The sequence below is a fragment of the Scylla paramamosain genome, unplaced genomic scaffold (assembly GCF_035594125.1).
Source record: "Scylla paramamosain isolate STU-SP2022 unplaced genomic scaffold, ASM3559412v1 Contig26, whole genome shotgun sequence".
Classification (NCBI taxonomy): domain Eukaryota; kingdom Metazoa; phylum Arthropoda; class Malacostraca; order Decapoda; family Portunidae; genus Scylla; species Scylla paramamosain.
In genome coordinates this window covers 230,111-246,778 of record NW_026973691.1, presented here as the reverse complement: position 1 = coordinate 246,778, position 16,668 = coordinate 230,111, and the positions used below count along the sequence as shown (strand labels likewise).

At 46.7% G+C, this 16,668-nt stretch overlaps 1 protein-coding gene across 14 annotated transcripts in view; it reads right to left on the bottom strand.

Annotated features, from left to right (window-relative positions):
• The window catches only part of LOC135097621 (uncharacterized), a 98,220-nt gene that overhangs the window by 54,498 nt on the left and 27,054 nt on the right, over positions 1–16,668 (bottom strand). For 13 of the 14 annotated variants that reach the window (XM_063999570.1, XM_063999561.1, XM_063999566.1 and 10 more), the window contains 5 exons: positions 2,343–2,472; positions 1,850–1,895; positions 1,455–1,631; positions 736–889; positions 114–258 (listed from right to left, as the gene is read on the bottom strand). In XM_063999570.1, coding sequence (XP_063855640.1) covers positions 114–258; positions 736–889; positions 1,455–1,631; positions 1,850–1,895; positions 2,343–2,461 — 641 coding nt within the window. In that variant the 5' untranslated portion in view covers positions 2,462–2,472. Of the gene's footprint in view, positions 1–113; positions 259–735; positions 890–1,454; positions 1,632–1,849; positions 1,896–2,342; positions 2,473–3,484; positions 3,638–16,668 lie in introns of those variants that run through there. The other variant, XM_063999569.1, reaches the window with a different exon arrangement.

The following is a 16,668-nucleotide window of genomic DNA, read 5'->3' as shown; positions in this document are numbered from 1 at the left end:
TATAAACAATTGTCTAATGTAATCTATCAGTTCTTAAAAAGACATTTTACAGAAAACTTTTTTTCGAAACAAATGAAGTATTGGCACCTTCAAACACATGACTGCAAACCTACCCAGTGTGTGGCGTGACGGTGAGGTTCAGGAGACGCCGACGCTTCCCCGGCATCAGCGAGTCCACAGATACGCCAAAGATGGATTCAGAGAACTGAGTGCGCACCACCACGCCCCGTCCTGCCTCGGTTCCGGCTGCGTCTCGCTCTATACGAGGTATAAACAATCCTTTTAATTCGTTGCCTCAAGGTATATCATAGACTCCTTTATAAAGAAATCTATGGTTGCATCTTTTAGAAAGGAAAATTACGACTCCGACTATAGCAATGCCTTTCATATTTTATGCAATTTTTATTTCTTCCTTTTTCTTTTTCTTTTTTTTCCCATCCTAACATTAAATTTAACCGAAAAAATCTTATCTAACGGTCATATCTTGCGCAGTGCTATTTAATTTTGATTTGAGATAATGAAAAGCAATATAGGTTTGCAGAGGATCTAAACCACCAAATAATAATAATAATAATAATAATAATAATAATAATAATAATGATAATAATAGTAATAATAATAATAATAATAATAACAATAATTCCCTGTTTAATAAAAATGTATACGTACACTCAATACACTGCGAGGCCCATCAGCTCCACCTCTTCACACACACACACACACACACTTACACACCTTGGTCAAGCTGAGGCGGCGCGGGGTCACCACTGGAGGCCTTGCCGCGCTCTTCCTCACCGCCTCTCAACCACAGCCGCCACCACTGCCCCGCCTGGCCCTCATGCCCGCTGGCCAGGCTGAGGGTGGTCCTGGGAGCCGCCATGAACAGCATCTAGAGGAAGGAATAGTGTGACCTCATCTCTTTTATTTCAAAGTGGCATGACAAGAATTTTGTATGTTTTTTTTTTTTTTTTCTATAGGAATGATGAAGCAATGGTAGTATGTAATATATGAAGATAATAATGAGATGCAAATGTTAAAGATCAGATTTCTATTGCTGTGGTACTTTGTAAGCAGAAACTATGGATATTTAAATAGTTTTTTTTTTTTTTTTTGCCTTTTGCAAGTCTTCCTCACGCATACGCATTAAAAGAAAATAATGAATAAATATATTAATAAACTACCAAATAAAAATAAATATAGGAAGACAAGGCAACAGATAAAACTAAACATGACATACAGGAAAAATAAAAAAAAATAAAGACAAAACAATATATATATATATATATATATATATATATATATATATATATATATATATATATATATATATATATATATATATATATATATATATATATATATATATATATATATATATATATATATATATATATATATATATAATAAAAATATAACAAGAAAATCTATAAGGTAATATTCTCACGCTCTCTCACCTCTTCCTCGGGGTGCCACGCTACGCTCACCAACTCCTCAGCTGATCCAACGCCCCCCACATGCTGGTACCTCTGCGCCACGACTTTGAGCGCATCACCTGTGTAGCCACCTGTCACCTGGAGGACGCGACCTGAGTAATTCCCGGTGACATTGCATCCACAGTTAGTCAGGTCAGTCTGTGAACAACGACATCTTACATTAGGCGAGTGGGAGGAGGTGTGTGTGTGTGTGTGTGTGTGTGTGTGTGTGTGTGTGTGTGTGTGTGTGTGTGTGTGTGTGTGTGATTTATTCCAGCAGGTGTTCATCTTGAGTCTTAAATTGAAAAAAACGTCATTAAATTTAGTTAGTGTATTGTTCCTTCTTTTAAGACACGTTAGGTTATGCACCCACCCACCTGCAGAGCCAAGGTAAGGGACCGGGTGGAGGGAGAGGTCCCCACTCTGAAATACAAGAAAAGTTGAAGCTTCAGTCTCTCTCTCTCTCTCTCTCTCTCTCTCTCTCTCTCTCTCTCTCTCTCTCTCTCTCTCTCTCTCTCTCTCTCTCTCTCTCTCTCTAATACATTAGTTCACTTAGATATAATTTCTACCCTAACCAAACCACTTAAATGACATGTCGCTGAAGGACCACGACCAAATAGTCTCATTATATTGAATTTATAGACATGTAATAAAGAAGTGTCCTATAGCTGTTATTTTCACGCTATAGGTATATCATATAGGGCAGTGATTCCTAACCTTTCCCAAGTTCATGCATCCTTCCATGAGCTTTTGAGATATTCATGTACAATTCATTAAAAGAAAATCACACTTTTCTCTAACTTTAAGACTGAAAATATACAAGTAATAGTACTTATCTATCCATCTTCGGTGCGGCGTATTAAGTGTTACCTGAGAAATGTTTGAGTGGAGTCATCAGTTCGGTTTAACGTGTAAGCGGTGACCAGGCGGAAGGATGCTGCCGATGCCTGCTGGCTGTGTGCCGGGATCCCCACCACTGTTACCAGCATCAACGCCGCACCTAGAGTAAGGGAAAGATGGTTGTATGGTTTATGACAATACACATTTCATTCGTTCATGTAAATTATCTTTGTAGTGTCGAGTACAATAATTTCGGATTAGTGATGATTATAGATAGAGTTTCTTTATAGCGGTAAGTTCGATAATTACAGAATAGTTTACCACTTCCAACGCAATCGCAGAATAATTCCTCTTGGAAGTTGATAATCTGCGTATAGTGTCGTACAATAATCACACACCAGTTCCTTTAGGTAAACTATTTGTTATATTGGCTAATATGATAATTATAGAATGGTCACTCAACAATGTTTCCACTAGGACGAACAACCCCACTCGCTTATGAAACCTCAGTTCCATGGTATAGCAGGTCGACGTTTTACTTAAAGAATATCCACACCTTTCCAGTTTTGGATGCTAACCGGGGTAACTCAATCATCTTCCAAGACTGAATAACATTATGCTTGTGGCGCTTCCTGGCTTTCCACTTTCCCTTACATATCCAGTCACGCGGCAATTTCAAAATACGTACACGTTAGAATATTTTCGCGAACGGTGAGTTTATTTGACGGTTTAAAATTGTTTGGATTTCTCTCTTACTTGAATCACGGTTGGTAAAATAAAGTGAGGATGTTGTGAAAGAACAAGAAAAGAATGTTCCCTCGTGCAATTGTGGGGCGTGTGGAGGCACCTGGCAGCTCCCCTACTCCCCTCCCATTAGTCTCCACCTCACGTAGTCACTGCTGCAGACGATGGGAGACGGCAGAGTTCATGCTTACAAACCACAATGTAGTTTTATAACATGCTTTCAATATGAACCGTACTGTTTTCAGTAAAGTAAAGGAGCAAATGATAGTATACTAAATAATAGTACGTGTTCACTAACAAACTTAGGTACCTTATTCCCATCACACACACACACACACACACACGATTGTTAGCATACATCATATGGAAGAACATCTAAGGGCCGTATTGTTAAATCTCTTCGTATCACCACTACCTAATCTACTCACCAAAACACCAGTACATGTTCCTCGCTTGGCACCACCCAGATGGATCACCGGGCAGTGTTGGTGTCCTTCAGCTGACACACACGAGCGTTCACTGGGGCTGAGCTCTCCCAACTAACCCTGCCATGACCCTCAGCCTACACCTCGCCTGTCACCTTTCCCCCCCTCCCCCCCGCCAGCCATTCTATTCGGGTAAGGCACATGACACAAGAATAGCAAGGAGATGAAGTATCAGGAGACTTGTAAGGTCCAGCACCCAGGCCGAGAAATCTTAAGTCATCATGAATTGGCGGATGTATTTACTTATCAATTCACTTATTATTATTATTATTATTATCATTATTATTATTATTATCATTATTATTACTTCGAGGGATGGAACACCGTATGAGGAGGTAAAGCCTACCTTAATGATATCGAAATACCTCTATCGTATCACCACGCTCCCTACACCATTCCAGTGACTAGCTTTTTTTTTTTTTTTTTTCAGTCCCTGGATCATCCTAGTCACTCTTCTTTGCACAGCCACAACTGTACACCGTAATGTAAGAGAGGCCTTATCAAAGCACTAAATGCACTGTTTTATAGGCCGCAGACTTGTAGTATCACTTTGTTTTCTCTCTCTCGAAGATTTAGCTATCTCCCTGGCCTTTAAGCTGCTGTTATATATTGTGCATCCCCCCTCTCTCTCTCTCTCTCTCTCTCTCTCTCTCTCTCTCTCTCTCTCTCTCTCTCTCTCTCTCTCTCTCTCTCTCTCTTACTTCTTACGTAGAGAACGCTACCTCATTGATATCGAATTTCATTTCACACTTTTCTGTCCAATCATACTTTCTATCCAGTCCTGTCTTATCTTCGTAATTTGGTGTCATTCGCAAATTTACTGACGTCACTACTTACTAGTAATTCCGGAATATAATGATGCTAATAATGGAGGAGGAGGTGAGAAGAAACACAAGTGCTGGGAGGATAGTTTATTCCCGACTAGCTTCGCACAAGCTTCTTCAGGGGAACTAGTCGGGAATAAACTCACCTCCCAACACTTGTATTTCTTCTCACCTCCTCCTCCAGCTTGTCGGAATGTCTGAACAACAATAATAATAATAATAATAATAATAATAATAATAATAATAATAATAACAATAATTATAATAATAATAATAAGAAGAAAAAGAAGAAGCGGAAGAACAAAAAACAAGAAGAAGAAGAAGAAAAAAAAGAAAAAGAAGAAGAAGCAGAAGAAGAAGAAGAAGAATTATAATAATAATAAGAAGAAGAAGAAAGAAGCGGAAGAACAAAAAACAAGAAGAAGAAGAAGAAGAAGAAGAAGAAGAAGAAAAGAAAAAAGAAGAAGCAGAAGAAGAAGAAAAGAAGAAAAAGATGATGATGAAGAAGAAGGAAAAAATAAATAAATAAATAAACAAATGAAAATAACAATGAATTCAAGGACATTAGTTACTCATATAACTTCTAAGATTTGTTCTAGAGCAGACAAAAAGTGACCTGAAAAAAATAAATAAATGCAGCAGCTCAGTGATCCAAGACGGAGGGCAGTCCGATGTGCTACTGACAGACTGCGAAATTACTTCCACACACGAGCAGACAAAATGTGAACAAACTTGTAACTTTAAAACTTTTTTCCCTAAACCCTTGAAACAGCTATTCTTTGTCAAATGAACGGTTGCCACTCAACACTGAAGAACCAGTGCCAGGACCTGCTGAAGCTGTCGGTGGTGTTCCCAGTTTTTACAAGTCTATCAAGATGGCTGCCATTCCTACGATGCTCACTCTGAGCCTGAAAGAAAGAAAAGGAACAAACGCAGAAGGAAAACCTTGGAAGTAATATAAAGCGATATATGGAAGAAACAAAGATGTAAATATTTGCCATCATGCTTACCACGTCATCAATATTCTCCTAATTATTATAAATTCTTGTTATAGTTAGAATAATGTTGGAAGAGAGATTTATAGTTACAATAATGCTGGAAGAGAGAATTAATAAGAAGCAGCTACAAGGAGCCAGTAGGCTAGTAGTAGTAGTGACAATGTGCATATAAAGTATACACACTACAATCAATTTCCAATTATTTATTTTATTTATTTTTTCTTAAGCCCCAGTTAAATCTGCACACACATGTGCACTCTCTTTTTTTATGCTGCTGCTGCTTCACTTTCTTCTTCTTCTTAAAGCCACACCTTCCTGTTATGGCAAAACAGCCCCTCCAAACAAACCTTCCACACACCGTGCCTTCTCTCTCCTCACCCTTCACGCCCCAAACCTGCGATCCCTTCCTCACCATCTCTCTTCACTCAATCTACAAATGTCTTGTCGCACCGATGAGGATCACAATAAGTATTTAATTTTAAAATCGTTTTATACGATAAAAAGTTTGTTTACCCCAACGTCCAGCTCTCGTAGCAGGAGGGGGTGAGGATCGCACAGACCAGGGCGAGGTTCCCCAAGTGGGACTCAGCCCAGCAGTATGCCTGCACCAGGGCAGAGTCGGCCGCTGCCAGGGACGACTAAACTACCAGTTCAGGGAGAGTCACGAGGCAAGCCACCAGGGAACAGCAAAAGTAGAATAAACTAAGAGAAAATCTGACGCATCCTCACACAATAAAGACGCGATGGACGTCATCCACTTCGTGAAGGGCGTCCTTCAGTGAAAACACAGAACATTGGAAAGGAGACCGTCAAATGAAAAGAAGGAGTACTCCTGAACCACAGCACCTCAGTGGAGGGAGAATGATATTGGAAGTCAATTCTGCGGGACGGGCAGGTGTCCACCACCACCACCTGTCCTGCAGGATAGGTATCCACCGCCACGACCATCACCTGTCCTGCAGGGCGGGTATACACCGCCACCACCTGTCCTGTAGGACGGATATCCACCGCCATGACCATCACCTGTCCTGCAGGGCGGGTATACACCGCCACCACCTGTCCTGTAGGACGGATATCCACCGCCATGACCATCACCTGTCCTGCAGGGCAGGTATATACCGCCACCACCTGTCCTGTAGGACGGATATCCACCGCCATGACCATCACCTGTCCTGAAGGACGGGTATCCACCGCCACCACCTGTCCTGTAGGACAGGTATCCACCGCCACCACCTGACCTGTAGGACGGGTATCCACCGCCATCACTTGTCCTGTAGGACGGGTATAAACCGCGACGACCATCACCTGTCGTGCTGGACGGGTATCCACCGCCATGAATATCACCTGTCCTGCAGGACGGGTATCCACCGCCACCATCTGTCCTTGTAGGACGTGTATTCACCGCCACCACCTGTCCTGTACGAAGGGTATCTACCGCCACCACTGTCCTGCAGGGCGGGTATCCACCGCCACCGCCTGCCCTGCAGGACGAGTATCCACCGCCACCACCTGTCCTGCTGGACGGGTATTCACCGCCACTACCTGTCATGCTGGAAGGTTATCCACGGCCACCACCTGTCCTGCGGGACGGGTATTCACTGCCATCACCTGTCCTGCTGGACTGGTATTCAATGCCATCACCTGTCCTGCTAGACGGGTATCCACCGCCATGACCACCACCTGTCCAGCTGGACAGCCATCCACCGCCACCACCTGTCCTGCTGGACGGGTATCCACTGCCACCACCTGTCCTGCTGGACGGGTATCTATTGCCACCATCTGTCCTGCAGGGCGGGTATCCACCATACCCGCCGCCATGACCATCACCTATCCTGCTGGACGGGTATCCACCGCCATGACTACCACCTGTCCTGCTGGATGGGTATCCACCGCCACCACCTGTCCTGCTGGATGGTTATGCAGAGCCACCACCTGTCTTGCTGGACGGGTATCCACCGCCATGACCATCACCTGTCGTGCTGGACGGGTATCCACTGCCACTACTTGTCCTGCTGGACGAGTGTCCACCGCCATGACCATCACCTGTCCTGCTGGATGGGTATCCACCGCCATGACCATCACCTGCCCTGCTGAACGGGTATCCACCGCCACCACCTGTTTTGCAGGGCGGGTATCCACCGCCATGACCATCACCTGTCCTGCTGGACGGGTATCCACCGCCACCACCTGTCCTGCAGGGCGGGTATCCATTACCACCACCTATCCTGCTGGACAGGAATCCACCGCCACCACCTGTCCTGCTGGACGGGTATCCACCGCCACCACCTGTCTTGCTGGATGGGTATCCACCGCCATGACCATCACCTGTCCTCCTGGACAGTCATCCACCGCCACCACCTGTCCTGCTGGACGGGTATCCACTGCCACCACCTGTCCTGCTGGACGGGTATCCTTTGCCACCACCTGTCCTGCAGGCCGGGTATCCACCGCCTTGACCATCACCTGTCCTGCTGGACGGGTATCCACCGCCACCGCCTGCCCTGCAGGACGAGTGTCCACCGCCACCACCTGTCCTGCTGGACGGGTATTCACCTCCACTACCTGTCCTGCTGGAAGGTTATCCTCGGCCACCACCCGTCCCGCGGGACGGATATTCACTGCCATCGCCTGTCCTGCGGGTATTCACTGCCATCACCTGGACGGGTATCCACCGCCATGACCATCACCTGTCCTGCTGGACGGGCATCCACCGCCACCACCTGTCCTGCTGGACGGGTTTCCACTGCCACCACCTGTCCTGCTGGACGGGTATCCATTGCCACCATCTGTCCTGCAGGCCGGGTATCCACCGCCATGACTATCACCTATCCTGTTGGACGGGTATTCACCGCCACCACCTGTCTTGCTGGACGGGTATCCACCACCATGACTACCACCTATCCTGCTGGACGGGTATCCACCGCCATGACTACCACCTGTCCTGCTGGACGGGTATCCACTGCCACCACCTTTCCTGCTGGACGGGTATCCATTGCCACCACCTGTCCTGCAGGCCGGGTATCCACCGCCATGACCATCACCTATTCTGCTGGACGGGTATCCACCGCCACCACCTGTCTTGCTGGACGGGTATCCACCGCCATGACCATCACCTGTCCTGCTGGACGGGTATCTACCGCCACCACTGTCCTGGAGAGCGGGTATCTACTGCCACCGCCTGTCCTGCAGGACAAGTATTCACCGCCACCACCTGTCCTGCTGGACGGGTATTCACCGCCACTACCTGTCATGCTGGAAGGTTATCCACGGCCACCACCTGTCCTGCGGGACGGGTATTCACTGCCATCACCTGTCCTGCTGGACGAATATTCATTGCCATCACCTGTCCTGCTGGACGGGTATTCACTGCCATCACCTGTCCTGCTGGACGGGTAATCACTGACACCACCTCTCCTGCTAAACGGGCATCCACCGCCACCACCTGTCCTGCTGGACGGGTATTCACTGCCACCACCTGTCCTGCTGGATGGGCATCCACCGCCACCACCTGTCCTGCTGGACGGGTATCCCCCGCCACCACTTGTCCTACTGGACGGGTATCCACCGCCATGACCATCACCTGTCGTGCTGGACGGGTATCCACCACCACCACTTGTCCTGCTGGACGAGTGTCCACCGCCATGACCATCACCTGTCCTGCTGGATGGGTATCTACCGCCATGACTATCACCTGTCCTGCTGAACGGGTATCCACCGCCACCACCTGTCCTGCAGGGCGGGTATCCACCGCCGTGACTATCACCTGTCCTGCTGGACGGGTATCCACAGCCACCACCTGTCCTGAAGGCCGGGTATCCACCGCCTTGACCATCACCTGTGCTGCTGGACGGGTATCCACCGCCACCACCTGTCCTGCAGGGCGGGTATCCATTACCACCACCTATCCTGCTGGACAGGAATCCACCGCCACCACCTGTCTTGCTGGACGCGTATCCACAGCCACCACCTGTCCTGCTGGACGGGTATTCACCGCCACTACCTGTCATGCTGGAAGGTTATCCACGGCCACCACCTGTCCTGCGGGACGGGTATTCACTGCCATCACCTGTCCTGCTGGACTGGTATTCAATGCCATCACCTGTCCTGCTAGACGGGTATCCACCGCCATGACCACCACCTGTCCAGCTGGACGGGCATCCACTGCCACCACCTGTCCTACTGGACGGGTATCCACTGCCACCGCCTGTCCTGCTGGACGGGTATCTATTGCCACCATCTGTCCTTCAGGGCGGGTATCCACCATACCCGCCGCCATGACCATCACCTATCCTGCTGGACGGGTATCCATCGCCATGACTGCCACCTGTCCTACTGGACTGGTATCCACCGCCATGACTACCACCTGTCCTGCTGGACGGGTATCCACCGCCACCACCTGTCTTGCAGGGCGGGTATCCACCGCCACGACCATCATCTGTCTTGCTGGAAGGGTATTCACCGCCATGACTACCACCTGTCCTGCTGGATGGGTATCCACCGCCACCCTGCTGGATGGTTATGCAGAGCCACCACCTGTCTTGCTGGACGGGTATCCACCGCCATGACTACCACCTGTCCTGCTGAACGGGTATCCGCCGCCACCACTTGTCCTGCTGGACGAGTGTCCACCGCCATGACCATCACCTGTCCTGCTGGATGGGTATCCTCCGCCATGACCATCACCTGTCCTGCTGAACGGGTATCCACCGCCACGACCTGTCCTGCAGGGCGGGTATCCACCGCCATGACCATCACCTGTTCTGCTGGACGGGTATCCACCGCCACCACCTGTCCTGCAGGGCGGGTATTCATTACCACCACCTATCCTGCTGGACAGGAATCCACCGCCACCACCTGTCTTTCTGGACGGGTATCCACCGCCACCACCTGTCCTGCTGGATGGGTATCCACCGCCATGACCATCACCTGCCCTCCTGGACAGTCATCCACCGCCACCACCTGTCCTGCTGGACGGGTATCCACTGCCACCACCTGTCCTGCTGGACGGGTATCCTTTGCCACCACCTGTCCTGCAGGCCGGGTATCCACCGCCATGACCATCACCTGTCCTACTGGACGGGTATTCACTTCCACCGCCTGTCCTGCAGGACGAGTATCCACCGCCACCACCTGTCCTGCTGGACGGGTATTCACCTCCACTACCTGTCCTGCTGGAAGGTTATCCACGGCCACCACCTGTCCTGCGGGACGGGTATTCACTGCCATCGCCTGTCCTGCTGGACGGGTATTCACTGTCATCACCTGGACGGGTATCCACCGCCATGACCACCACCTGTCCTGCTGGACGGGCATCCACCGCCACCACCTGTCCTGCTGGACGGGTATCCACTGCCACCACCTGTCCTGCTGGACGGGTATCCATTGCCACCACCTGTCCTGCAGGCCAGGTATCCACCGCCATGACCATCACCTATCCTGCTGGACGGGTATTCACCGCCACCACCTGTCTTGCTGGACAGGTATCCACAGCCATGACTACCACCTATCCTGTTGGACGGGTATCCACCGCCATGACTACCACCTGTCCTGCTGGACGGGTATCCATTGCCACCACCTGTCCTGCAGGACAGGTATCCACCGCCACCACTTGTCCTGCTGGACGGATATTCTCCGCGATCACTCTCCTGCTGGACGGGTATTCACTGCCACCACCTGTCCTGCTGGACTGGTATCCACCGCCACGACCTGTCCTGCTGGATGGGTATTCACTGCCTCCACCTGTCCTGCTGGATTTGCATCTACTGCCACCACCTGTCCTGCTGGACGGATATCCACCGCCATGACCATCACATGTCCTTCTGGACGGGTATCCACTGCCACCACCTTTCCTGCTGGACGGGTATCCATTGCCACCACCTGTCCTGTTGGTCGGGTATCCACTGCCACCACCTGTCCTGCTGGACGGGTATCCAGAGCCACCACCTGTCCTGCTGGACAGGTATCCATTGCCACCACCTGTCTTGCTAGACAGGTACCCACCGCCACCACCTGTCCTGTGGGATGGGTATTCACTTCCACCACCTCTCCTGCTGTATGGGTATTCACTTCCTCACTTGTCCTGCGGGATGGATATTCACTGCCATCACCTGTCCTATTGAACAAGTATCCACCGCCACCACCTGTCCTGCTGGACGGGTATTCACCACCACCACCTGTTCTGCTGGATGGGTATCCACGGCCACCACCTGTTCTTCTGGACGTGTATCCACCGCCACCACCTGTCCTGCTGGACGAGTATCCACCGCCACCACCTGCCTGCCACCTGGCCGTGGCAAACCACCTTCACCGCAACGGGAAATTATTAGGAGGCGACTTATCATTCAGAAGACGCGAACGTTGGTTATCTGAAATTGACTTATGTGTGATTAAGAATGAATGTGTAGATATGATCACAAACCTCCACATGGATCAAACAGTACCGAGATCTGACCACGCCCCTCTCTGTGTCACCGTGACCATCGCTGCAAGACAGGCTGCGTCTTCTACCGAGCTGCTGCGCAGGGCATCAGCACTGGGGAAGCCACGGTGTGCAGAAAAGATACAGCCATCACTACCTAAGAGCATACAGTACAAGGATGTGGACCTAGGCGCACTGACAAGGGAATTACAAGTGACCCCAACTCCAGTACTGACAGAGAACAGCGAGGTACATGAGGTGGAGGCAGCGGTAACCGAAGGTTGCCGCATCATCAGGGCGGCTGCTGCTGCTGCTGCTGTTCCCACCACCAGAGTGACGAACCGACAACGACAAGTTGCTGCGAACAACAAGTGGGTCTCGATGGAGCCAAGATGGAAGAGAATATTGGAGACCAACGACACAAAAATGATATGGAAATCTATCAACTGGAAAGGAAACGTTGATCAAAATAAAGGTGACAGACCCAACGATGCTCAATTTAAAGAACATTTTGAAAAACTATTGAATACTGAAAATGCACGAACAAGTTTCAGTTGTGATATTAGTACAGCACCTTATATACCCATATTAGATGATCCTTTCACGTATGAGGAACTGAGTCAGGTAAATTGTGATATAAATGTGAATAAGAGTTACTGTGGAATGTGTCCTGGTGTGTTCAGAATGTTACCAGCATCTTGGTTAATGTTCTTCTTGACAATATTTAATATTATATTAATGAAAGTGTTGTACCCCCAAGTATGGTGTTATAGCAAACTAACAGTACTGTTTAAGTCAGGTAACAAGATGTTATGTGGAAATTATAGAGGTATATGTATCATGGACACACTAGCTAAGATTTTTGACACATTAATATTGAACAGACTTAAACTTTGGTTTAACATTGATAAATGTCAGGCAGGCGCTCAAAAAGGCAGAGGGTGCTTGGAACATGTGATATCCTTAAGATTACTATGTGATTATGCCAATTATAAGAAAAATAAATTGTATGTACTTTTCATTGACTTTAGTAAAGCTTATGACAGAGTGCCCAGAAATAAATTGGTTTAGAGATTAAAAGAATTAGGATGTGGTAAAGTAATGTTGTATATCATAAAAGCAATGTACACTTGCACGAAGAACATATTAAAATCTGCAATAATAGACACAACTGTAGGTGTCCGCCAAGGTGCACCAACAAGTAGTTTATTATTTGTAATATACATAGATAAAATGGTACAAATGCTAAAAAGAGCTGTAGAAAGAGATGGCTTTCTCGGTAGTTTACATGTATTATTACTAATGGATGATGCTGTAGTACTTGCGACTTCCCGAAAAATGTGCTTAAAAAAACTAGCCTCTGTTTCGGAATTCTGTAAAGAAAGTGGAATGCTAATCAATGAGAAGAAAACCAAGTTCTTTGTGATCAACGGTGATGAGAATGATAGACAGAGTTTGAACAGTGGCGGGGTGCAGGTGCAATACTGTAACCAGTACCTGTACCTGGGCGCATGGTTCACCGACGCGGCCCACACGAACACTGTTACAGCACTGCACCACACCGCGAGTGAGGCCATAGTGAATAAGTTTGCCATATTTTGTGCCAGCAACACTCTAATGCCTTTTGTTTATAAAAAGAAAGTATTTGATGCTGCAGTAACAAGTGCCTTATTATATAGCTGTGAGTCATGGTTCAGTAATAATTCAAAAAGTGTAGAAAAACAGTATAATAAGCTGATAAAATGTTTAATGGGAGTGAGGAAAAATACTAGTATAAATCTCTGCATGATAGAAGCTGGAATCAACCCGTTAAATAAGCTAGTGGCTGACAGAAGATACAAATTTATAACACTAGCTGATCAGATGGACAGAGACATTCCTTTTCACTACATATACAACTTATGTAGGGAAGAAAACACTCCAGGTTATCGGTTTTTGGAACAAGTAAGATCAAGAAACAGGAACCCTGATGAACTCGATCATGTTAAGCAAACTGTAAGAGAAAAAGCTCCAGGCGCCACAAAGCTAACAACTTATATAACATATATGAATCCGTCATTAATGGTTCACCCGATCTACAGCACCACACAATATGTACCAGATTACAAACGTGAGGCCTTCACCAGACTACGTCTCATGTCACACAGTCTCCGAATTGAAGTGGGGCGGTGGAGTCGAACCCCGCGTGACCAGCGTGTGTGTCCCTGTGATGGCACACACATACAAACAGAGGAACATGCCAACGTTGCTACACTGTCCACTCAGTGCACAACACAGGAATGACCACCCACACATCACATATGACACCCTACTAGCAATGTTTACTGATAACACCCATCTGGAGGAAGTTTGTGACTATGTATATGCAGTTCTGAAATTTTATAAAAATTACTCTTAAAAGATAGGGCAGACATCTGTTTAAGGTAAATACTGTTAATGTATTTTACTTATATTCTCTAAGCTCTGGTAATTTTTGCATTTAAATGTACGTGTCATGTTTTATTTCGGTGAATTTCTTTTTTGTATTTTCTATGTACTCAGTAGGAAAGTTCTTAAACTTAAGATAATTTGTTTAGTTATTAATACCTAGTAAGCGGCTCTCTACATAATGTGACTTATCAATTCAATTTTGACGAAGTAGAGATCAGAATAATATGTATCTTATCAATTTGTAATGGTACTTTGTCAATAAACTACTACTACTACTACTCCTGTTGGACGAGTATCCACCGCCACCACCTGTCCTGCTGGACGGGTATCCACTACCACCACCTGTCCTATTGGACGGGTATCCGCTGCCACCACCTGTCCTGATGGACGGGTATCCACTGCCACCACCTGTCCTACAGGACAGGTATCCACCGCCATGACTAGCACCTGTTCTGCAGGACCGATATCCACCGCTAGCACTTGTCCTGTAGGGCGGGTATCCACCGCCATGACCACTACCTGTCCTATAGGAAGGGTATCCACTGCCACCACCTGTCCTACAGGACGGGTATCCACCGCCACCACCTGTCCTGCAGGGCGGGTATCCACCGCCATGACCATCACCTGCCTTGCAGGACAGGTATCCACCGCTACCACCACGTCAGGTGTTTTCAGCACCTGAATGACAACAAGCAAATCATGACTTTTGGATTTTTCATAGACATGTCCAAGACGAAAACTCACACACAGTGCCTCAAGAACAATGTGCTGGCCAGCTACATAGCACTGCGCGTGTTAATGGACACTTTGTGTCAAGTAGAGCTTAGGAAATACTGAGTAGGGCAGTTCTTGTCGTCATGCTAAACACTGCCACTGATTACTACATTTCTCTATTCCTCTTCAAGTACTTGTTGTGCCTACACTCAATGTATTCCTAAAAAGAGTGACCGCTCTCATCCCTCATATCACCGTTCTATTGCTTTAATTTCCTGCCTTACTTAAGTTTTTTAACCTATTCTCAACAGGAAGATTCTTAAACATCTATCACTTCACAACTTTCTATCTGATCGCCAGTGTGGGTTCTGTCATGGGCGTTCTACTGATAATGTTCTGGTTTTCCTTACTGAGTCTTGATCATCCTCTTTTAGGGATTTTGGTGAAACTTTCGCTGTTCCCTTAGACATATCAAAAGCTTTTGATAGAGTCTGGCACCGAGCTTTGACTTCCAAACTACCCTCCTACGGCTTCTATCCCTCTCTGTACCTTCATCTCAAGTTTCCTTTCTGACCGTGCTATTTCTGCTATGGTCGTTGCTGTAGACGGTCGTTGTTCTTCTCCTAAATCTGTTGACAATTGTGTCCCTCAGGATTATGTCATGTCACCCACTCTCTTCCTATTATTCATCAGTGACCTTCTAAACCAAACTTCTTATCATATCCACTCCTACGCTGATGATAACCTACACTTTTCCATGTCTTTTCGTAGACGCCCAACCTTCAGGAAGTAAACAGCTCACGCAGGGGAGCCACAGAACACTAGACTTCTGATCTCTCTAAAATTTCTGACTGGGACAGACTAAACTTAGTATTGTTCAATACCTCAAAAACTCAAATCCTCCATCTAACAAATCGTCACAACCTTCCAGATAAACTATCCCCTCTTCAATGACGCTCAACACTGAACGTCAGTGGTTTGTCCTTTACTTATACTATAAACTTTAAACTTCACATACCATCTCTAGTTAAAACAGCTTCTATGAATTAGATGTTCTGAGTCGTCTCCGCCAGTTTTCTCATCTTTCCCACACCAACTGGTAACTCTGTACAGGGGCCTTATCTGTCCATGTATGGTGTATGTTTCACACATGGAGGGTGGGGGGGGTTCCACCCATACCGCTCTTTTAGACAGGATGGAATCAAAAGCTTTTCGTCTTATCATTTTCTCTTTGATTGTTTTTAGCCTCTCTCTCATCGCCGCAATGCTGTATCTCTTACTATCTTCTACTGTTACTTTCACGCTAAGTGCTCTTCTGATCTTGCTGACTGCATTCCTCCTCTCCTTTTCTTTCTCTCATCCCTATTCTGCCCACCTCTCTAATGCAAGAGCTAACCAGTATTCTCAATCATTCATCCATTCTCTGGTAATCTCTGGAACTCCCTCCCTACATCTGTATTTTTTCCCTCCTTTGACTTGGATTCTTTCAAGATGGAAGTTTCGAGACACTTATCCTCTGTTATTTGATCTGATGTCGCTTTGGGAGCTGGCATTTAAGTGGACCTTTATATATATATATATATATATATATATATATATATATATATATATATATATATATATATATATATATATATATATATATATATATATATATATATATATATATGACCCTGCCGTAAAACTGAACAAACACTTGAATCTATATATAGACCTTATTTAAGTTTGGTTGGTTATATGTAT